Below are 23,671 nucleotides of genomic sequence, written 5' to 3'. Positions count from 1 at the left end.
CTTGTCATCACCAGGCCAAGGGTGGGAGTGAGCCAGGCGCCCTGCTTTCTGTCTTGCAGGGATTTGGTTTGACATTCTCTCCGGGATTGGCAAGTTCTCCGTTATCAGCAACGTAAGTGTTCCATTCATGACCCCCCTAGCTCTGTGGGAAGGGAGCTGCAGAAGGGGACTCCAGGGGAGCTGAGGTCTTCAAAGCAGGGTACCAGCCCATGTTAGCTCCCAGCCTTTTCCTCTTGGAGCGTTGCTCAAGGCAGCCCCCAGTTAATAGTGCGTACATGCCTTCTAACTCACCGTGCCGTGGCCAGGCCTGTGCAACGTTCTCGTTAATTTCACGATGCGCAAGAAAGGTAATTATCCACCAGAACGCATACCTTGGCCTTAAGAGTCAAGATCTGATCTTTCCTCGGAGCCAAGAATAACGAGGAAAGAATGCCGCCTATCTATCCATCGCTTTCTTTTCTTTTTCTACTCCCGAGCTAGACAATACCTGGAGCGTTGCCTGGGCTGCAGTTCCTAATTACAGTTCCTCCAAGCTGTCAAGGCAAAGCCGTAATTATTCCTATGGACTCTGGCACACATAGGTTAAGATAGGACATACAAGAAGAGGGGTCCTACCTGTTGTGACCTCCTTAACGGCCTTGCCAGACCAGTCCACATTTCAGAGGAAATCCTGCTGGGCCCAAGCCAAAAGCAGCTTTTGCTTTAGCCTTCTGTATGGATGGTGGCCAGCCAGGGCCTTTTCTTCTACCTCCCAAGAAAACCCTGTAGACCGGAGCAAACCAAGAAAGCCACCACCCCCTTCCCCTGGGAGAGAAACATGGGTTCTGGTTGTGACTTGGTTGTCTATTAAGAACACATAAAATAACTAGAGAGGTGTGGGGAGAGGCAGAGAGAATCAGCCCCCTGCATTTTTTAAAAAAAGATTTTATTTATTCATGAGAGACACAGAGAGAGGCAGAGGGAAAAGCAGGCTCCTTCTGGGGAACCCAATATGGGACTCGATCCTGGGTCTCTGGGACCATGCCCTGAACTGAAGGCAGATGCCCAACCGCTGAGCCACTCAGGCTTCCCAGCTCCCTGCATTTTGAATGCTTGACACAAGAAGCACACATCTTAAGACTGACAAATCAGGTACAATTTGGAAACTAAATCTGTAGCCATGTTGGACTTGTGTTTGCTTGAAAAGAGGCTTTGCCTACCGGCACTTTCCAACATATGAAACAATGACAGGAAGTCTTACCTCCCTGGCCTTGCTAAGACTTCGTTACCAATCTGTAAGAATGGGAGAGCATAAGATCACCCACCAAAAAGGATCATTCTGGAAATTAAATGGGAAGATGAAAGGACCTCTAGCAAATGCTCAGTAAGTACATTACTCATTCTCAAATATGGTTATAGCCATCCACACTCACATATACCTTTAGAAAACAATACCTAAACTGCATTTTTAAAGGGCTTTAACTGTTGGTGCAGAATACAGTATAAACACCTGCCAGAAAGATTTAAGATTTTCTTTGCGGAAAGTACCCCCATGTTCAAACACGCAATCATTCACTCATTGTTTGGTTTGCTCCGTAGACATTTATAGAACACTTAAATATGCCAGACAGCATGTTGGGTATGTGTGGTTCGATCGGGCAAGACCCACTCCTTCCCCTCTGTGTCTCAGTTTTCCTGAGTCAAACAGTTGAAAAACAACTTCCATTATGTGCTGTGCTAAAAAGTGCCAAGAGACAATGGTCAAATGGAGGGACCTATTGTTGCATATCTGAGGTATTCCTGGTTCTCCAGTATCACCCAGAGGCAGAGGTCCATGGTCATTCAGTGTCCTTGCACCTTGTGTATAAGTGGCACTTTTATCACTATCAGTAATATTCTCAGAAAATTTTCTACTCTGCCTCAGCTTGGCCAACACTCGGATATCTCAGAGGGTCTCCTTCCCTCCAGAACACAATGATCCACACTAGCTGAGCATCCTTAGTCACCAGCCACTGTCTAGCAGATTCACTTAACACATGTCAGAGGTGGAGAAGCTGCATAAGCTCAGAGATAAGGATTTCTCTCTCAGAGCAGTGCATCTGGATGGGGAGTCCCAAGGGGACCGGTCTCTCAGCCCCAGAGAGATGCTGTGCCACCTGGACGGCATCTGTCTCAACCACCCCTCAAGTACTTGCACTTCTGTCCTCCAGGCTTTTGTCATCGCCGTCACCTCTGACTTCATCCCCCGCCTGGTGTACCAGTATGCCTATAGTCACAACGGGACCCTGCATGGCTTTGTCAACCACACCCTCTCCTTTTTCAACGTCAGCCAGCTAAAAGAAGGAACGCAGCCAGAAAACTCACAGTTTGACCAGGAGGTTCAGTTCTGCAGGTAAAGTCATTGGGAGGAGGAGGGCAGCAGGTGACTAGAAGTGGTAGATCCCAAGTAGTTATCTGGAATATCTAGATTTATATCACTCTCCTCCCCCTCCTTCTCCTACCCTCAATGCCCCAAGTCATGCTAAATCAATTTCAGTGAATTAATGAATATTTATTGAGTGTCTTTGCTAGACACTACAGAGCAGACAAAGAAGTATATAGACTTGTCTTTACCACCAAGGGGGTCATAGTCTGGTTGGAAGAACCCAGCAGAGCAGATAGGACATAGCAGGCTATTCAGGAATTCTATCCAGTGTGGACCATGAGCACTGTGGGTGTTCAGGGGAGAGGAAGATCAGTGGGAACTAGAAAGGAAAGGATAGACTTCCTGGAGGGCCGGTGAGGAGTTGTAAGACAGAGAGTCTGCTAGGTGGGGAGTTGGCAGGGGCTACTCATGGGGTGAGGGTGAATTTGGGGTGCTAGATGAACATTTAGTGGCTCGGTAATGTAGTTAGCAAGAACACTTCAAAGATAATAAGGAATAATATGGGAAATACAGGGTATCAAAACTCCTAGGATGGTATTAGCTAAAGCATTGTTGAATTTGAACAAGTAGGATGAAGTAGATAATGGGAAATCTTGAAATATTGCAGGAAATGCAATGTGATGCAATAGGAAGTGAGCTTTTTAGTACCAGGAATGGTCAATAAAGTGTAGGCTTAGGAAAAGTAATCTAGTCTCAGAGAGAAGGATGAACTAGAATTGGGGGAGCCCAAGGAGGGCAGCCAAGGTGCTGCCATTAATCAGACATGACCCATGGCTGGTGTAGACCAGAGCAGTGGAAGGAAGGAAGAGGAAGTGAGAATATGAGCTATTTACTGGAATACATGACAGTGCTGGTGGCAATAGACCTAAGAGGGAGCCCAAATCAAGCCTATCTCTCAAGATTGGGCCGAAGTCAGAGGTGGGTCCATTGACAGGGATGGGGAAGATGCTCAGAGAATCTAGTTTCATGGTACCTTTGATGAATTTGATTTCCATCACCTTGATTTAAAAAATGGTGGGCAAGTTTTCACCTAACTCCTAGACCCAACTAAGCTAGAATTCCTGAGAGATCCAGGTCAGAATCTTGATTGAAAACCACCACATGGGGATCATGGAAGCCAAGAAACAGAAAACTCTCCACTATTAACACAAGAAGGACAAATAAAGAGAAAAAACACAGGGGAATAAATTCTTTAACCATTTTGTATCCTTGTGAAATGATAGTTCCCAGGAAATACTTGAGCCAAGATCACATTACTTATATTAAAAAAATAGAACAGGGGCTCCTGGGTGACTCAGTCAGTTAAGTACCTGCCTTTGGCTCAGGTCTGGGGATCAAGCCTTGCATTGGGGGTCCCTGCTCAGGGGGGAGTCTGCTTCTCCCTCTCCCTCTGCCTCTCCCCCTGCTTGTGCTCTCTTCTTAAATAAATAAATAAATAAATAAATAAATAAATAAATAAATAAAATCTTTAAAAAATAGAACAATAACTAAAACAAAAACCTAAACCTAAGAAAGGAATTGAGGGACCAATGGAGGGCTTTTCCAGGCCATCCCCAAGTGTATCTGATGTAAGGACTTGTGATGCCTCCGTGGGAGATGCAGTGCTTGAGTAGTGTTGTAGCAGTGGTGACCTTGAGTGCATCTGTCATGCTTTCCCACCTGGTAGCCAAGGCGCACCATTCATGAGATAGCTGCTCGGGCTCTGATTCACAGGAGAGAAAACGAATTGGCTTTCCCAGTTCAGATGGCTGAGTGATGCAACCTTACCAATTTGTGATTTAAATAGAAAGGTATTCTGGTCCTAGCAGGGATAACTGTAGGGTTCAACTCTGGCCAATCAGGACAAGACTCAAAACTAGGGGCCAGATCTAAGAACAGGTAAGTGAACTTATTCACAGATATGGATTCATGTCAGCTTAGATGAATGCAAGTAGCCAGTACTTGCACATCTGGGGGTAGAGAGGGTCTAACTCTTAGATGAGGTCTGATGCAGGAATATTTGCTGCTACATGGTGCACTGCCCTGGGGCCACCCTTCTATACATCTGGCATGTCAGACTGTCTGTCCTTGGTGTTGGATTTTGGCCTACAGATCCGAAAGACAGAGTTCCACTGTACAGAGGATGTGTTCCAGCTTGAGGCTTCTCTGGTAGCATCTAGATGTGCTCCAGCAGAGTGCATGAAGTCAGTCAGCAGGTTTACATTAAACATGCACTGAGAAGTAATATTTAAAGAGTCATTTCTATAATTGGAAGGTATAGAAATGATCTCGTTGAAGTTCCTCATTCTACATAAGAAGAAACCGAGGCTTAAAATGGTGAAGAATTCTCTGAGTTGCTGAGGTTTCAGTGACAGATCCTGAAGTAAAACTCAAGTTCATCCAAGAACAGAAGGTTCAATGTCCAGGCATAGCAGGGAGCAGCACCAGTATGGATTGTATGGGGAAGCAAGGCTAACACTGTATGTGAGGGGTTTGTTAAAGATTTATTTATTTGAAAAAGAGCACAGGTGGGGAGGAGCAGAGGGAGTGAGATAAACTCTAAGCAGACTCTGCTGAATGCAGAGCCCCATGCAGGGCTCACTTTCATGGCCCTGAGATCATGACCTGAGCTGAAACCAAGAGTTGGACACTTAACCCCCTGTGTCACCCATGCATTCCATGTGAGTTTCTTTAGTTGGTCTAGAAGCACAAGTCTGTTGAGCACTGAAGGTCTGTGACCTTGCCCCTGACAATTAGATCTTTTGGTAACACTATGAATATGCTTTCCAGATATACCAGGGGCTTCTACTGGTTTAAACAAAGAAGGACTTTAATGGGCCTCCATATTGAAAGTTGAGAGTCATTCTAATTTTAGGCAAGACTTGATTGAATCAAGTCTGCAAAAACCAAGTCTTTGTCCATTTCCCTCCCAACTCCACTCCAGTCAATAAATATGGGGTATGGAGTATGACTGCCAGCAGCTATTGGATCTAAGTCCAAATGGGAACATACCTCTTTCCCAATGATCCTGCAAGAGTCTCATCAGCTATGACCAGTATGCATGCTCTCCCCAGAACTAATCACTGTAGCCAGAGGAGGACTTGGGGGTTGGAGGTGGAATGAGCTTCATCTGAAGAACAGAGTAGGAGGAAGTTCCCTGGTGAGAACTTACGATGAATGGACACAACAACAAATGCCCAACATACCAGGTATTATTACTACACATAGAGCAGATCAAGCTTTGTTGTATCTGCTTTCAGAGTCACTGGACTCGCCAACCAGCTGCAATGCCCCGATAACTCTTCTCTCCATCGTTGCCGTGCAAGCTGATGGGATTGTGGCTTATCTGTGGCCCATTAAACAACAATAAACCTCTTCTAACAAAGTGGCAGAATTATTACTGGGTGCATTTGTAGGAAGTGCATTCTATACTTCTGCTCAGAAAATTTATCTGCAAGATCAAACCAAAATGAGTTTTGGAGTCATGTTCTCCTTACTCAGGACCAGTAAGGATTTTGAGTTCACTGTGCAACTATTTTTGAGACCTTACTATAGAGGCTTGTTGTTGGTTGCAGGAACAAGACACAATACCTTCCTCAAGAAGTCTAGATGGAGGAGACAGGCAAGTCAGCAAGGAATTAAAGCAATGTATAATGGGGTAACTTCAAGGAGCTCTGAGAGCCCCAAAGTAGGAGGCCTGCACCTAACCCAGACCTAAGTATTCTGAGGATGCTTCAAGGAAGCTAAAACCTAAAGACTGAACAGTACAAGGTTGGCCAGACTGATGCTCTCTTGACCCTCCTCATTCACACAACTGAGCCAGCCTGGGTGGTGAGCGGAGTGGGAGGAGTGCTGGAGGACCCAAAGGGAGCATCACCTGGTGAAGGGGACCTGGGGAGAACAAGATATTCCAGGGAGATGGGCTCCTTGTTGTTTGGTGGTGGGAGCTGGAGGGTAAGCTCCTAGGGGTGAGGCAGGAAGAAAATACAGAAGCCAGACCAAGACCGTGATGGTCATATGGAGGCATGTGCACTCCCTCTTAGGGCAGCAGGGAGCCACAGGGAGCAGGGCTGCAATTATACTTTATGTTGGTGTTCTCTCTGGCTGCAGTGTGAAGACCAGTGGGTTATATTTAAAATAAAGAGATGTTCCACTCTGCGGTATAAGCAAGTATCCAGAGAGTAGGGTCAACATATTATCTAGATAGAGCATATCAAATAGGTGTACCTTGGGGCTGCCTATTTCTAAATGGGCAATAACTGTTGAATCAAATCCCTGCCTCAGTGGGTCCTACTTACTGCATGCTGCATGAACTTGCCCAGCTCACCGAAGTCTCAGGAGTTTTGGAGTGGTGGCAACCTACTGATGCCATAAGTCAGGAACCGTCAGTGGCTGTAAGAAATAGAAATGAATGAATGAAGGAGAGAGAGAGAGAGAGAGAGAGAGAGAGAGAGAGAAGATGGGGGAGAAGGGGAAAGAGATAGGGTGGGAGAGGGAGGGAGGAAAGGAGAGATTGTAAGAGATGGAGGTAGCTCTATGGCTAGCCCCAGAGCCAGTGTTTAAAACTGCTCCCGTGGTGGGAAATGAAGTTTGTTCTGATTTTCTGGCAAATAGTGTTGGGAACTCAATGACCCTTCTTATTCTTAGCTTTCAGTGACCTCTGGAGATAAATGTGGTCAAATAAAACTGAGGTCTCGGGCCCCAGCCCAGCCTTGCCAGGGATAGAGGTATCTTAAAAATAGCAATAAAAGTTAGGACAAGTCTCCAGCTGCCCATTTGAGATGCATTCCCAACATTTTTAGAACAATGTTTGCTTCAGTCCTCTAACTACTCCGGCAGGGCTGCTCCATAAACAGTCCCAGTGACATCAATCTGCAGGCCAGATCCGTGGCTATTGACAAGGGTGGAAGGGCTATCCTGTCATCTAGGCTAGATGGTGGCCTAGGCTCCTGGCTCCACTAGGAGGGAGCATAGAGTTCAGCAGGGGAGGGCCTGGCCGGGGATCCGGGTCCCAGAGACTGGGGAGCCAGCTAGGGCATGGTCAACCCAGTGGGTCTGCTGGGAGGTGCTGAGCATCCTTGGGTGGCACCTGCCAGGTTTCTCTGCAGTGTCTGAGTTCTTTCATATCCCAAGGTCATGTGAAAAGTCTTTGAAGAAGTAAGCTGTCTTCAGTCCATGGCAGCCTCGCATCTGCTCCTCACTGACTGCAGAGGGAGAGTCAGCTTTTCCGGGTGTTGACTTTTCCTGATCTTTATCACCCGCTGGATTAACATGGTTCTCATTAGTTCCTAATTGCCTGTACTATTCTCCTTCGTTAAAGGCCAATTTCAGAAGGCAGTTTGAGGTTGCTCAGATAGTATGAAAATATTGTATGTAATTGTGTTTAGCATTAATATGACATTAATTTCCATTGGGACTATTTAAAAATTTTTTTTTAACATACCACTGTTTGGAGTTGAGAAATGTATTGACTGATTCATAATGTAACTAAAACCTCATTTTTGGAAAAAGCAGTTCCTGATTGTTGATGACTAACTCCTCAGTTTGTTATGTCAGCACCTTCCTGCCCATGGTGATTTTGTGTGATGATGAACTGTGGCAGATGCCCTTGTCGCTGTCGCTGGCCACCCCTGCAAGTGAGGATGGGAGGGGCATCTGAGCCCGGAGTCTCCGTAACCTCTCTGTACCTCAGTGTCCCCATCTATAAATATGAGGACTTGGAATGGATAATATCCAAAGATTCTTTTCTGCTTCTTTCTAAAAAAATATTTCATGACACATGTAAAATATTAAAAACTTAAAACATTACAGGCAACCTAACACTGTCTTACATCTACCTTAACCTCTGCCCCGTTCTAGGCACCTCCCCAACAGGACTCATAGTAATCAATACATCTGTGTGCGTCTTTCCCAAACCTTCTTCCATGCATTAATGTCGAGTAAGCTCATAGAACCTGTATGGGGTTTCATGGCTGTGTTCTATAATAATGAAATATATTTTAAATTAATGGGAACCTTATTTCTTTAGGTAGTGTATAAATTCAACTCGTTGTGATTTTTCATAGTGCTAGAACAATCTAGATATGATCCTAAAGTAATTTAAAGCTAAAATAGAATGGTGATTGTTTTATCAGTTTCACTTGCTGCATATGAGGCTGTCTTGGTTAACACTATGATTTTGCTCCTGAAAGCTTAACATAAAAGTGCATTTGGGTCCACTGAAGATGGCCATTAATTATGTCCTCTTGAAATTATCATTTTTTATAACAAAAGAAATTCTGCATACGTTTGTATATTTACAAAAGGAAAAGACGTTCTTCATAATCCTCACCTTTGTCATTCTCTCCCAGAAGAAACCATTGTGTTTCTTCTTTATGGAAGCCTCCAGAAATCACATGCACACGTGTTGTCTTCTTTAACTTTCACTGTGTTTCCCTTTAACATTTAATGCACCTGCATGCATGCACATGCATGCACCTGTTCATTTATTTGTGGTTGGTGGGAGAGATCTGGAGCCCTTCTGTGTGCTCAGCACAGAGATACACATTTTACTAGCTCCACTTTACAGATTAGAATGCTGAGGTTCAGAGATGAGAAACAGGTTTCTAGGGGTCTTACAGCTAGTAAGTGACAGAGCCACTCCCAGTGCACACTTGCTTTTTAGACAGTTTAGTTTTGTAATTGCAAGCCTCACATCATTACGAGACTCAAGGGCACTCAAAATTAATGTCAAGTCTCAAAGAGAATAAGATGAGCTTTGGAGAGGAGACTGTAAGATCTAGAAATGGCTCTTAAAATCATACCTGCAAACTTAAATCCCAGCCAACAGGTGCAAGAAGTGACTAGATGTGGTGGTTCACCCAGTGCTTGGCCACTCAGCAAGACTTGGGGAGAACCATCCCTCAAACATGGATAAACTTCTGGTTTTGGAAAGCCTTTGAGCTTATGGGAATGGAGCAGAAGTTCTGCTTCCCACTGGCCTGAAGCTTACCTATTTTGTGCTATTTACCTGGACATAGATCCCGAGAGAAGCCTCTTGCAGTTGTGGCAATGGCTGACTGATTCACATCAGTATGGTGGGAAACTTGGAGCATCTACGCCTGAATGGTCTGAAATCCCCTTGGAATGCCAGGAGGAACTGGGAGCAGGGGTTTATGTGGTCTGGCCTCTTAACAGGAGAGGTGTTTTCCCATAAGCTACCTCCAGTCAAAGAGAAAGAATAGCTATTATTTATTGGGCACATATCTGGTAGGTCAGGTGGTGTACTGCACGCTCTTCATTGACATTGCCTCTTCATCACATCCCTATGAGATGAAACACTGAGGCCATTTTGTAGACCAGCACCTTGGCCATCAGAACATCTGGCAACTTTCTAGAGGCCATAGAACCAAAGTGGCAAAGGTAACATCAAGCCCTCACCTGGTGATTCTAAAAGCCTGTGCTTTTTCGCGTACTGTGCCCTGGGCTTAGAAGCCAACAGACCTGTTACCATGGTGGACACAATTAAGTCCATTGGTCACTCACTTTTTAAAAAGATTTTATTCATTTCTTTGATAGAGACAGAGTGAGAAAGAGCATGTAGAAGCAGTGGAGGGGCAGAGGGAGAGAGAAAGGAGGATTCCCACTGAGCAGGGAGCCCAATGCAGGGCTCAATCCCAGGACCCCAGGATCATGACCTGAGCCAAAGGTCATGGCTTAACCAACTGAGCCACCCAGGCATCCTGGTCATCCATCTTTTGTGACCATTTCTAATCTTAAAGATAATTATCTCTTTAAGTAGTGTCTTCTTATTACTCAGTGGAAACACTTGATAAGCTTGACTTCTAGGATGACACTTTAAAAAAATTATGAAATCTGAACTTATACTGGAATGTAAACAACTACTCCTTTCCTGGTGACAGAGGCTTAGGGGAATAATATTTTTCAAACCACGAGTCATTGTTCATTAGTGGGCTTAGAAAATCACCTTAGTGGGTCATGGTCAGCATTATAAAGATGAGAATAGGATCAGACAGGAGATGATAGAATCAGAAAATATTGGTGCATCACACACAGCAAGGGTGTGATTTTTCATTTCATGACATATACTTTTGTGTGTGTTCATGGAAAATGTGTCTCTTACGACTGTGGGTCACAGTTTTTTTTTTAAAGTTAGTTTTGGAAAGGGAAATAGGAACATATGCATAATTCATTACATTGTACATTGTTCTTTCCTGTGGGTACTTTTTCCTGTAGCTCCTACCAGAGCTACCTTTAGCCCATTGGCATGCAGTATTTTCAGGTAAAGCTTTCTGGAAATATCTGTGTTAATCTTTTCCCAGATCTCTGTCCGAAATGGATGTGTCCGTTAGATTTTAAAAATATTTTGGACTCTCAGGGAGGGCAAAGTGACATTTCCAAAACTGGGGTGAGTGAGTATCAGAGGTGGGACCAGAATTAGATTATTTATGGATTTTTTTCAGACTGGGAAAAAGAAGGGTGAGCAGGGGCTCCTACAGCAAGGTCAGTGAGCAGCTGTTCCTTTGTAGATGGAGCTAGAGAACATGAGAAGCAGACTTTGATTGTAGCAGGAGGGATGGGGCTGTACCTGGGGAAGGGTGTCCCTATGGTACAAAGTGGGCATATATGCCGCACCCATCCTCCTGAAGTCTTGAGGGCAGAAGATGAATTCCCTTTGGCCATGGGGTCCTTGCTGGGGCAGCAGGAGAGAGGGTGAGCATGAGAGTTTTCCCATGTAAGGTCTGTCCCTCTCCATTTAGCCATGTTCCCCTTGTCTCCCGCTAGCAAGCGTGATCTGGAGCCCGCCGAGCTTGTGTCCTCAGCCACGGGTGGATATGCTGAATCCTGTGGTGTTTTGCTGGGTTGCAGTCAGCTTTGCTTTTCATCTGGATGTCAAAGCAAGCCTGCAACAGCTGTGATCAGCTGTTGGAAGGGGGGCGGCCAGGGAAGGGGCAGCTCCTGGCCTCCTGCCCAGCCCTAGTCAACTGCTTAGTGTCCACCTCTGCGTGTCTCTTTCTGCTGCTGCCTCTGGCACTGTGCCTTTGTGTGTGTGTGTGTGTGTGTGCGTGCGCGCGCGCGCACCTCTTGTCCTCTTCCTCTTTTTTCCTTCTCTTCTTCCTGCATCTCTCCATAGACAGTTGGAAACTACCATACTTTGTCCTGGATCTTAGGGCAGCTGGCTCATTCCAGGTCGGGAAGGAACAGAAAGTATCCATTTCTAGGGCACTTAGGGGGCTCAGTCCATTAAGCATCTGACTCTTGATTTCAGGGATGGGCACATGCTGCATGTTCAGTATAGGTTGTTTTCCCCCCTGGCCCCTCCTCAGATAGAGTCCCCACCCTGCCTGCCTTGCAGTCTTGTACCCCCCTTGGTGGCCTGATGCCACCCCACTTCTTTCCCTAGGGATTATTTTGCTTTTACTAAGCATCAAAGATCTGTGGAATTCCATGGAGAGAACAGTTCCATGAAGGGTCATAATTCTTCTGGTGCCAGCTCTTGTCACTTTTCCAGGCTTGGAAAAAAGTAAGTCTGAGAAAATGAGACTTTTTTTAGAGAGTGGTAGGGGCCAAGGGTGAGGGAGAGAGAATCTCAAGCCGACTCTGCACTGAGCATGAAGCCCAACAAAGGGGTCGAGCTCACGACCCTGAGATCATGACCTGAGCCAAAACCAAGAGTCAGACACTTAACTGATTGAGCCACCCAGGCACCCTGAAAATGAGCCATTTTAAATAGGAGTTATCATAGGATAGAGGTGGAAGAGCAATGGTGAGGAAAAACTCTAGATCTCTCGTGGGCCCAAGGAAGAGGCATGACTTCACATCAGGCACTACTAACATTTTCTTTCTTCTTCTTCTTTTTTTTTTTTTACATTTTTAAAATTTAAATTTGATTTGCCAACATATAGTATAACACCCAGTGCTCATCCCTCCTCAGTGCCCGTTACCCAGTCACCCCATCCCCCTGCCCACCTCCCCTTCCACTACCCCTTGTTCGTTTCCCAGAGTTAGGAGTCTCTCATGGTTTGTCTCCCTCCCTGATATTTCCCACTCAGTTCCCCTCTTTTCCCTTATAGTCCCTTTCACTATCATATTTCATGTATGAGTGAAACTGTATCATGATTGTCCTTTCTTAAGCCACATGGACAGATTATAAACATGGTTGGCAGAACCGAGGATACAAACCAACCATCACTATTACCACCGTTCCCCAAATGCACTCAACCTTCAGCTTGGGTTGACTCAGCCTTCACTGGGGTGCAAGAGTGCAGCCACCTCTATGGCCGTTCCCAAAGCAGCCGGCCAGGAAGGAAACCTGGGGTTGTCTGCAGGCACCTGTGTCTTTCCTGAGTCCAGGGGCTGCTGGAACTGTCCAAGGTTTCTGGGCATCTCCCTCGGCTCTTGAGCTCATGTGCTAGTGGGGCCAACATGAACCCACTGTCCTGGGCTCCTCTCATGATTCCTGGGCTCCTCTGAAAGAAGAATACAGAAACCAGAGGAAGCCATGGGGGATGTTAGAGAGTGTGGGAAAAAGGCATTTCCAGGCCGACACTGGAGGTTTTTGGACTTTGGTCCTATTATTCCACGGCTTGTTGGTGGGACCATGGATTCCTCTCACTCTGCTTGCTTCCTGCAATTTCCTGAGTCTGGGAGCGAGGGTTTTGCCAGCTGCTCTGATCCTTAAGGATCTCAAACACCCTCTTCCCTCCAGTTCTTCCTAGTCTTAACACTACATTTCTCTCTGCCCAGGTTTAAGGATTACCGAGAACCTCCATGGGCCCCAAACCCATATGAGTTTTCCAAACAGTACTGGTCCATTCTGTCTGCCCGTCTGGCTTTTGTCATAATCTTCCAGGTGAGTTGTCCAGATAAGGAGTAGCCTCCAGGCCACAGAGGTAAAGACAGCCGTGTCTCCTCGCCTGCCCCTCCTCTCCATGTGTTCTCCATGTGGCGTTGTGACATAGGGGTCCCTGCAAGTGGCCAGCAGGAGGGAGCACCTCCCCAGAGGAGGCAGGAAGCACTCTTGAGAGGACTTCCATGAATGGATGAATTTGCAGAAAGAGAATAGCCCTCAAAGTAAGTTTACAAGTCAGATGTGGGATAAGTTACAGGGTGGAGATAGATTCCCATTTAGACCTAAGACAAGAAAGGAAGCGAGAAGAGCGGTGGGGCCCAGAATCCCCACCTTACTGCAGACAAACAGCCCTGCCTGGTCTCTGCAGTTCACGAAAGGACTTGGGTTCCAAACGGTTCTTCTACCTCTGGGCCAACTCCCTCCTTTATTGGTGAGCTCCGGCCCCTGAGACATCTGGCAGGGAGGGCCCCAGAGACATCCGGCCATGCCTCCTTGAATGAATAGCAAACCTGAGCCCGCGATTGCTATCTCTGACAATAGCCGGAGCTCAGGTTGCATGGCCCAGATCCGGGGGTACACGGGCCCCCAGCTCCCACTCGGGGGGTCCTGCCGCTTTTCAAGCGGGGCTGGAGCACGAGCCCAGATCCTTTTCTCTTCCACTCCCCCAGGCTTTTGTATTCCCTGAAGGCAAATCTCTGGAGGGCTGTAAGATATCCTGCCCCGACCCCAGCCCGGGAAGTGGAGAAGCCCATCAGCTAGTCTTTCACCTAAAGAAGACAGCCATTCTTCCTCTGAGAAGATGGGGCGATTTTTTGAAAACCTGCTCCAACACCCCCTGCAGGCATCCACTGGCTTTCCCACATGTCACATGTAACACTCGTTCACACTGTGAAAGTTGGTTTAAGGGAAGAGTGTGACTTGAAGCAGCTCTAGAGCTTGAAAGGCTCCCAGGAGCGTCTGGAAGCTCCTGGCCCAGGAGCTATTACTAGTCCCCTGGCCCTCCCTGGGGCCCCTAGGTACAAGCGAGGGTCAAGGTTAAGGTAGGAATAGGTTTGGAACCTGGAAGACAGCCATGCCCTAAGGATCTCATCCTGGGCTCCTCGCTGTCCCTGGATCTCAAAGCGAGCGTGTGATTGGCAGGCAGAGAATGCCACAGCTGGGGTGGGGAAACTGCCTGGCTTGGGGAGCTGGGTGGGAACCAGGTAATAAGCGCAGCTGTCATATATCGGGCCCCGCTGGCACAGTTGTAATGCATTCACTGTTTCAGTGGAAAATACTGCAGGGAAACGTAGTCCTGTCTTACCTGTGTTTGCAAGGCGGGGATGGGGCTCAGCAGGTGCGGAAGGAAGCTGATTGCAAGTGCGCACAGAAGCTCAGATGGAGATGGGGGAGCTGAAGGCAGGGGCCTGAGACTGGCCAGTGTGACTAGCATGGCTGGACAGAAGAGGGAGCAGGATCAGGTAAGTGTGAGGTTGGCCGAGGCCAGAATTCAGTGCGGAGACCAAAGGCCCATCTCTGATCTGGAGCGCTGAGCGCAGGCTGAAAGCGAGAGGGGAGCAGCCGGCCCAGTGGAGGGGCGGCAGGCCCTGTGCCCACTTCCCAGGGAGCCCTGGAGCCGGGCGCCCGAGGCTGAGAGGCCTGGCAGGAAGAACAGGAAGGGGAAAAGCCAGCTGACACTTCTCAGGCCCCGCCATATGGGAGGTGTTGACTTTCATCCTGACGGCAACTTAGGGGGGGGCGGGTAGTATTACTGCTCCACTTTCTACATGGGGACACTGCGGGCCATTTCTGCTCATTGGTGAAGACCACCTGCTACTAGGTAAGGAGCCAGAATACCACGGAGGTGTCCTGCTCCTGGGGCTCTGCTCTCCACTGCCCCCGCCGTGGCACCACACGGCCAGCCCCACTGCCGGAGGACAGGGCAAGGGTGGACAAGGTGCACTGGGGACCCACGGGGCCGGGCCTCGCCCCTCAACCCCTCTCCCTTGCTTTTGGCAGAACCTTGTAATGTTCCTGAGCGTCCTGGTGGACTGGATGATTCCAGACATCCCGACGGACATCAGCGACCAGATCAAGAAGGAGAAGGGCTTGTTGGTGGACTTCTTCCTGAAAGAGGAGCATGAGAAACTCAAGCTGTCGGACGAGCCGGGCCAGAGGAGCCTGGGAGGGGGGCGTCACAGCAGGAGCCGAGCACCCAGCTCGGCACCCTCAGGCCGGAGCCAGCCGGGCAGCATCGCATCCTCTGGTTCTCAGCACACCAACGTGTGAGCGACCCCCCCGCCCCCGCGGGCCGCTGCGGCAGCCAGGGACCTCACGGAGCACCCGTGCACCTGCGTGGGCGTGGGGGCTGGCGTCCGCGGGGGCTGGCCTGAGGGGCCCTCGCGAAGGTGTGTGTGTGCAGAGAGGGGGTGCGAGAGCGAGCGAGTGAATGAGCAGAGGCAGGAAGAGAAACGGGGCTGCTTCTCAGAAACTTCAAGCTTAAGTTTCTTTTAGGTCCTCTTTGTATCCTTTGGGGGGCTTGGTACCCTCTTTTGAATTACTTGGCGAAAGAACTGGGTGTCTCTACCCCAGAGCCCCCAGGCGCCACGAGCCTTCCCTGCATTCCCTCGGGTGTCCTCTCTCTCAGGCGGGCACAGGCTGTGAGAGAAGCAAACCCCCATCCTGAGTGATCCCTCACCCCTTCCCTCCATCTTCCGGGGAGCAGACCCCTCTATGTCACTTGCAGCTGGGACTGTCACTGCCCCACCGGGTGCAAATTAAGTCACAGGGCTGATTGCTGTGGCCACTGGACTTGATGGTGAGTGGTAGAGGCCTAAACCCGGGCTTGTCTCCAGTTCATGTCGTGGGGATGCTTTGAGCTTGTGCAACTAACCATCACTTTATGCAGGTTCATATTTAAAGTAATCAAATAAATTGAAACATTCTTTATAAAGCTATGTCTCCATGTCTTTGGTTCTCTCCCTTTCGGTCACTGCCTATACCTCAGATACTTTTCTCGGAGGAGAGATGCAGCAGAGTACAAGAGATGAGACCTCTGCCTCCTGGAGTTTCCTGGGAGAGGGAGACAGTAAACTGATAAATATATAGGGTTTCAGCTAGTAATTAGGTCTAAGGAGAAATATAAGGGAGAAGGGAAATGTGAAAGCACCAGAGGTAAGGGGCTTGTCATTCTGCATATGAATTAATGACAAACCCAAGATGCTTCAGAGCTTTCATCTTTCCTCTCAGAGAGGGGGTCAGTTGGGGGGGAGGTGTGGGAGGAGGAGAGATTGTCAAATAGTTGGAAGCAAAGGCCAAACATCATTCATCATTATCTTTCACACACCTCAAACCCACCTGCTGTCCAGAAACCGGTTGCACCAGGGCCTTGGGACCTGGCCCCAGTTCCTCCCAGGTCAGTCTGACCAGAGTCCAACTTGGTGTCTGGATGGAAGCTTCAAGGAGGGCCACGCCTCAGAGGAGAGATGAGTGTTCTCAGGTTGCAGCACACCTGGTGATTCACGGGCCCCCAGGTGCTGGGCTGGTCATCCTTGCTGCTCATCATGACTTCTGTTGCCTCCTGGCCACGTGCAGGACTGCACCAGCTCTTGCTCTGGAAGGTGGTCCTTTCTTTCACGGGGACACCAGGGCCTAGATACAGCTTTAGTGGGAGCCGCAGGCAATCCTGTCCCACGCCACTCACGTACCAGCAGTCCTACAATACATTTTAACCACGCGACACTTTCGTGTTCAAACTCAGGTTGTGAGCCCAGAAGCAAACCACAGTATTATCAAAACAAAATAAAAGCCTGACAACAGGCTTCAGCTAACCTGGAGGAAGAGAAGTGGCCAACGGGGAAAAAAAATTCACTTGAGGTGCACTAGTAACATGGAGATTCCAGGCCCATAAAAAGAAGGCTATCCTCAGGGACCCCTCCTACTGGTGTGAATGGGTTGGTGTTTCCCGGAAGCAGTGATGGTCCACACTGGATGTCCAGGGGCCGCCTCCCCGCCTCCGGCACCAAGACACATGCCTTGCACAACAGTGCCTGGCTCAGCACCCCACCTCTCTTCCTTATTTTTTCCAAGTAAATTTTTTTCTATGATCACAGAGGTGCCACTTGCACCCCAGGAGTCAGAGAATCTGAAAACCATTGAGGAAGAAAGTGGAATCACCCACAGTCCCCAAATTCAGAATCAACATCAGCAATTGCTGTATTTCCTTTCAGACTCTCGTTCCCTCTCCAACCTATGTGTATTTTAGGTTACAGTCCTGCAGAATATGCTGCCTTGCTATCTTTTTTCCACTTCATATATCTCATCAATTCTGTTATCTCATAAATTTCAGTTTTCAGTTTTGAATGTTGTTCAAGATTACATACCCGACACCGACCATGTGTCAGGCTCTGTATCAGGCCATCACTTGATACAATGATTCCTGCCCCTGAGGAGCTTACATTCTTGTGGGTGAGTCAGGAAGACATCATAATGAAAATATTAGTATGCTACGAGGTAGTAAGTGGTATGGGGAATATGAAAAAGTTGAGTAAGGTAGAGGGGATTAGTAGGTGATCCATTTTATTTCCTTTGCATAATGGGCCTCTTGCTTTGTTTTTCCTGCCCCACCTTGTCCTGTAAAGGGATTGGAGATGGGATATGGATGCCTGTGGTGGCCAGACCTCACCCAAGGGACTGGGTCAGATCTAGATGGAAAGGAAGGGAGAGTTCATCTGCCCATAGGTGGGCAGGACTTTCACCCTGAAACGACTTTGCTTTCTTCCTCTTCTCCCACAAGAAGTGAATTAGGAATTCTGTGATCTGCCCTCATGACCACCAGTTGTGCCTGCCTACCATAGCAGCAACTGGCTAAGTATTTAGGCTAAGTGTGAAGAACTTCCCAAAGGATTTGTTAAGCTGGGTAGAGAGATGGTATGTGCAGGCCCAATGAGCTCTTTAAGTAAATAACATAGGGTCATCTGGGTGGCTCAGTGGTTGAGCATCTGCCTTCAGCTCAGGGTGTGATCCTGGGGTACTGGGACCAAGTCCCACATCAGGCTCCCTGCAGGGAGCCTGCTTCTCCCTCTGCCTGTGTCTCTGCCTCTCTCTGTGTGTCTCTCATGAATAAATAAATAAAATCTTTTTTAAAAAAGAAATAATTCATTTTGACATTTCATTATAAAATACCCCAAAAAATAATAATAATAATTGTGAGCAAACATCTGAAACCTGAAGAAAGGAAAAAATATCCCTCCTTTTCCTATGCCCTTTCTCCAGAAATAATAACAGTTGATGTTTGGATTTATTTTGAGCTCATTTGTGTTTCATGGTGTATGTTCAGCCTTCTACATTGGTCTGTAATAGCATCTATTTTGTTTAATCATATAAGTAATATATACTCATTGAGGAAGACATAGAAAATGCAGAAAAAAATAAAATGTAAATAAAACAGTTTAAATTATTTAAGTTTTTTCCCTCCAAGAGAAACAGTCCATGAGCCCCAGGTGGAGGGCTTGGCATATTTACTACTGGGTTCATCATTTTCTTTCTTCTTCTTCTTTTTTTTTTTTTTACATTTTTAAAATTTAAATTTGATTTGCCAACATATAGTATAACACCCAGTGCTCATCCCTCCTCAGTGCCCGTTACCCAGTCACCCCATCCCCCTGCCCACCTCCCCTTCCACTACCCCTTGTTCGTTTCCCAGAGTTAGGAGTCTCTCATGGTTTGTCTCCCTCCCTGATATTTCCCACTCAGTTCCCCTCTTTTCCCTTATAGTCCCTTTCACTATCATATTTCATGTATGAGTGAAACTGTATCATGATTGTCCTTTCTTAAGCCACATGGACAGATTATAAACATGGTTGGCAGAACCGAGGATACAAACCAACCATCACTATTACCACCGTTCCCCAAATGCACTCAACCTTCAGCTTGGGTTGACTCAGCCTTCACTGGGGTGCAAGAGTGCAGCCACCTCTATGGCCGTTCCCAAAGCAGCCGGCCAGGAAGGAAACCTGGGGTTGTCTGCAGGCACCTGTGTCTTTCCTGAGTCCAGGGGCTGCTGGAACTGTCCAAGGTTTCTGGGCATCTCCCTCGGCTCTTGAGCTCATGTGCTAGTGGGGCCAACATGAACCCACTGTCCTGGGCTCCTCTCATGATTCCTGGGCTCCTCTGAAAGAAGAATACAGAAACCAGAGGAAGCCATGGGGGATGTTAGAGAGTGTGGGAAAAAGGCATTTCCAGGCCGACACTGGAGGTTTTTGGACTTTGGTCCTATTATTCCACGGCTTGTTGGTGGGACCATGGATTCCTCTCACTCTGCTTGCTTCCTGCAATTTCCTGAGTCTGGGAGCGAGGGTTTTGCCAGCTGCTCTGATCCTTAAGGATCTCAAAACACCCTCTTCCCTCCAGTTCTTCCTAGTCTTAACACTACATTTCTCTCTGCCCAGGTTTAAGGATTACCGAGAACCTCCATGGGCCCCAAACCCATATGAGTTTTCCAAACAGTACTGGTCCATTCTGTCTGCCCGTCTGGCTTTTGTCATAATCTTCCAGGTGAGTTGTCCAGATAAGGAGTAGCCTCCAGGCCACAGAGGTAAAGACAGCCGTGTCTCCTCGCCTGCCCCTCCTCTCCATGTGTTCTCCATGTGGCGTTGTGACATAGGGGTCCCTGCAAGTGGCCAGCAGGAGGGAGCACCTCCCCAGAGGAGGCAGGAAGCACTCTTGAGAGGACTTCCATGAATGGATGAATTTGCAGAAAGAGAATAGCCCTCAAAGTAAGTTTACAAGTCAGATGTGGGATAAGTTACAGGGTGGAGATAGATTCCCATTTAGACCTAAGACAAGAAAGGAAGCGAGAAGAGCGGTGGGGCCCAGAATCCCCACCTTACTGCAGACAAACAGCCCTGCCTGGTCTCTGCAGTTCACGAAAGGACTTGGGTTCCAAACGGTTCTTCTACCTCTGGGCCAACTCCCTCCTTTATTGGTGAGCTCCGGCCCCTGAGACATCTGGCAGGGAGGGCCCCAGAGACATCCGGCCATGCCTCCTTGAATGAATAGCAAACCTGAGCCCGCGATTGCTATCTCTGACAATAGCCGGAGCTCAGGTTGCATGGCCCAGATCCGGGGGTACACGGGCCCCCAGCTCCCACTCGGGGGGTCCTGCCGCTTTTCAAGCGGGGCTGGAGCACGAGCCCAGATCCTTTTCTCTTCCACTCCCCCAGGCTTTTGTATTCCCTGAAGGCAAATCTCTGGAGGGCTGTAAGATATCCTGCCCCGACCCCAGCCCGGGAAGTGGAGAAGCCCATCAGCTAGTCTTTCACCTAAAGAAGACAGCCATTCTTCCTCTGAGAAGATGGGGCGATTTTTTGAAAACCTGCTCCAACACCCCCTGCAGGCATCCACTGGCTTTCCCACATGTCACATGTAACACTCGTTCACACTGTGAAAGTTGGTTTAAGGGAAGAGTGTGACTTGAAGCAGCTCTAGAGCTTGAAAGGCTCCCAGGAGCGTCTGGAAGCTCCTGGCCCAGGAGCTATTACTAGTCCCCTGGCCCTCCCTGGGGCCCCTAGGTACAAGCGAGGGTCAAGGTTAAGGTAGGAATAGGTTTGGAACCTGGAAGACAGCCATGCCCTAAGGATCTCATCCTGGGCTCCTCGCTGTCCCTGGATCTCAAAGCGAGCGTGTGATTGGCAGGCAGAGAATGCCACAGCTGGGGTGGGGAAACTGCCTGGCTTGGGGAGCTGGGTGGGAACCAGGTAATAAGCGCAGCTGTCATATATCGGGCCCCGCTGGCACAGTTGTAATGCATTCACTGTTTCAGTGGAAAATACTGCAGGGAAACGTAGTCCTGTCTTACCTGTGTTTGCAAGGCGGGGATGGGGCTCAGCAGGTGCGGAAGGAAGCTGATTGCAAGTGCGCACAGAAGCTCAGATGGAGATGGGGGAGCTGAAGGCAGGGGCCTGAGACTGGCCAGTGTGACTAGCATGGCTGGACAGAAGAGGGAGCAGGATCAGGTAAGTGTGAGGTTGGCCGAGGCCAGAATTCAGTGCGGAGACCAAAGGCCCATCTCTGATCTGGAGCGCTGAGCGCAGGCTGAAAGCGAGAGGGGAGCAGCCGGCCCAGTGGAGGGGCGGCAGGCCCTGTGCCCACTTCCCAGGGAGCCCTGGAGCCGGGCGCCCGAGGCTGAGAGGCCTGGCAGGAAGAACAGGAAGGGGAAAAGCCAGCTGACACTTCTCAGGCCCCGCCATATGGGAGGTGTTGACTTTCATCCTGACGGCAACTTAGGGGGGGCGGGTAGTATTACTGCTCCACTTTCTACATGGGGACACTGCGGGCCATTTCTGCTCATTGGTGAAGACCACCTGCTACTAGGTAAGGAGCCAGAATACCACGGAGGTGTCCTGCTCCTGGGGCTCTGCTCTCCACTGCCCCCGCCGTGGCACCACACGGCCAGCCCCACTGCCGGAGGACAGGGCAAGGGTGGACAAGGTGCACTGGGGACCCACGGGGCCGGGCCTCGCCCCTCAACCCCTCTCCCTTGCTTTTGGCAGAACCTTGTAATGTTCCTGAGCGTCCTGGTGGACTGGATGATTCCAGACATCCCGACGGACATCAGCGACCAGATCAAGAAGGAGAAGGGCTTGTTGGTGGACTTCTTCCTGAAAGAGGAGCATGAGAAACTCAAGCTGTCGGACGAGCCGGGCCAGAGGAGCCTGGGAGGGGGGCGTCACAGCAGGAGCCGAGCACCCAGCTCGGCACCCTCAGGCCGGAGCCAGCCGGGCAGCATCGCATCCTCTGGTTCTCAGCACACCAACGTGTGAGCGACCCCCCCGCCCCCGCGGGCCGCTGCGGCAGCCAGGGACCTCACGGAGCACCCGTGCACCTGCGTGGGCGTGGGGGCTGGCGTCCGCGGGGGCTGGCCTGAGGGGCCCTCGCGAAGGTGTGTGTGTGCAGAGAGGGGGTGCGAGAGCGAGCGAGTGAATGAGCAGAGGCAGGAAGAGAAACGGGGCTGCTTCTCAGAAACTTCAAGCTTAAGTTTCTTTTAGGTCCTCTTTGTATCCTTTGGGGGGCTTGGTACCCTCTTTTGAATTACTTGGCGAAAGAACTGGGTGTCTCTACCCCAGAGCCCCCAGGCGCCACGAGCCTTCCCTGCATTCCCTCGGGTGTCCTCTCTCTCAGGCGGGCACAGGCTGTGAGAGAAGCAAACCCCCATCCTGAGTGATCCCTCACCCCTTCCCTCCATCTTCCGGGGAGCAGACCCCTCTATGTCACTTGCAGCTGGGACTGTCACTGCCCCACCGGGTGCAAATTAAGTCACAGGGCTGATTGCTGTGGCCACTGGACTTGATGGTGAGTGGTAGAGGCCTAAACCCGGGCTTGTCTCCAGTTCATGTCGTGGGGATGCTTTGAGCTTGTGCAACTAACCATCACTTTATGCAGGTTCATATTTAAAGTAATCAAATAAATTGAAACATTCTTTATAAAGCTATGTCTCCATGTCTTTGGTTCTCTCCCTTTCGGTCACTGCCTATACCTCAGATACTTTTCTCGGAGGAGAGATGCAGCAGAGTACAAGAGATGAGACCTCTGCCTCCTGGAGTTTCCTGGGAGAGGGAGACAGTAAACTGATAAATATATAGGGTTTCAGCTAGTAATTAGGTCTAAGGAGAAATATAAGGGAGAAGGGAAATGTGAAAGCACCAGAGGTAAGGGGCTTGTCATTCTGCATATGAATTAATGACAAACCCAAGATGCTTCAGAGCTTTCATCTTTCCTCTCAGAGAGGGGGTCAGTTGGGGGGGAGGTGTGGGAGGAGGAGAGATTGTCAAATAGTTGGAAGCAAAGGCCAAACATCATTCATCATTATCTTTCACACACCTCAAACCCACCTGCTGTCCAGAAACCGGTTGCACCAGGGCCTTGGGACCTGGCCCCAGTTCCTCCCAGGTCAGTCTGACCAGAGTCCAACTTGGTGTCTGGATGGAAGCTTCAAGGAGGGCCACGCCTCAGAGGAGAGATGAGTGTTCTCAGGTTGCAGCACACCTGGTGATTCACGGGCCCCCAGGTGCTGGGCTGGTCATCCTTGCTGCTCATCATGACTTCTGTTGCCTCCTGGCCACGTGCAGGACTGCACCAGCTCTTGCTCTGGAAGGTGGTCCTTTCTTTCACGGGGACACCAGGGCCTAGATACAGCTTTAGTGGGAGCCGCAGGCAATCCTGTCCCACGCCACTCACGTACCAGCAGTCCTACAATACATTTTAACCACGTGACACTTTCGTGTTCAAACTCAGGTTGTGAGCCCAGAAGCAAACCACAGTATTATCAAAACAAAATAAAAGCCTGACAACAGGCTTCAGCTAACCTGGAGGAAGAGAAGTGGCCAACGGGGAAAAAAAATTCACTTGAGGTGCACTAGTAACATGGAGATTCCAGGCCCATAAAAAGAAGGCTATCC

General features: G+C 49.0%; 2 protein-coding genes across 3 annotated transcripts in view; both read left to right on the top strand.

Moving 5' to 3' along the window:
* Positions 1-16,128, top strand: part of LOC121479676 (anoctamin-2) — a 341,299-nt gene extending 325,171 nt beyond the window's left edge. For both annotated transcript variants that reach the window (XM_041735401.1, XM_041735402.1), the window contains exons 22-25: positions 60-112; positions 2,190-2,371; positions 13,130-13,235; positions 15,234-16,128. In XM_041735401.1, coding sequence (XP_041591335.1) covers positions 60-112; positions 2,190-2,371; positions 13,130-13,235; positions 15,234-15,503 — 611 coding nt within the window. In that variant the 3' untranslated portion in view covers positions 15,504-16,128. The remainder of the gene's footprint in view (positions 1-59; positions 113-2,189; positions 2,372-13,129; positions 13,236-15,233) is intronic.
* Positions 16,129-19,417: 3,289 nt separating this feature from the next.
* Positions 19,418-22,661, top strand: LOC121480103 (anoctamin-2-like). Its single transcript, XM_041736397.1, has 3 exons — positions 19,418-19,557; positions 19,664-19,769; positions 21,767-22,661. The coding sequence occupies exons 1-3, from the start codon at positions 19,418-19,420 to the stop codon at positions 22,034-22,036; spliced, it is 516 nt and encodes a 171-aa protein (XP_041592331.1). The 3' UTR covers positions 22,037-22,661.
* The last annotated feature ends 1,010 nt before the right edge of the window (positions 22,662-23,671 follow it).

The sequence above is a fragment of the Vulpes lagopus genome, chromosome 21 (genome assembly GCF_018345385.1).
Source record: "Vulpes lagopus strain Blue_001 chromosome 21, ASM1834538v1, whole genome shotgun sequence".
Taxonomy (NCBI): domain Eukaryota; kingdom Metazoa; phylum Chordata; class Mammalia; order Carnivora; family Canidae; genus Vulpes; species Vulpes lagopus.
The sequence above is the reverse complement of the archived record's forward strand: the minus strand, read 5'-3'. Positions and strand labels throughout refer to the sequence as shown.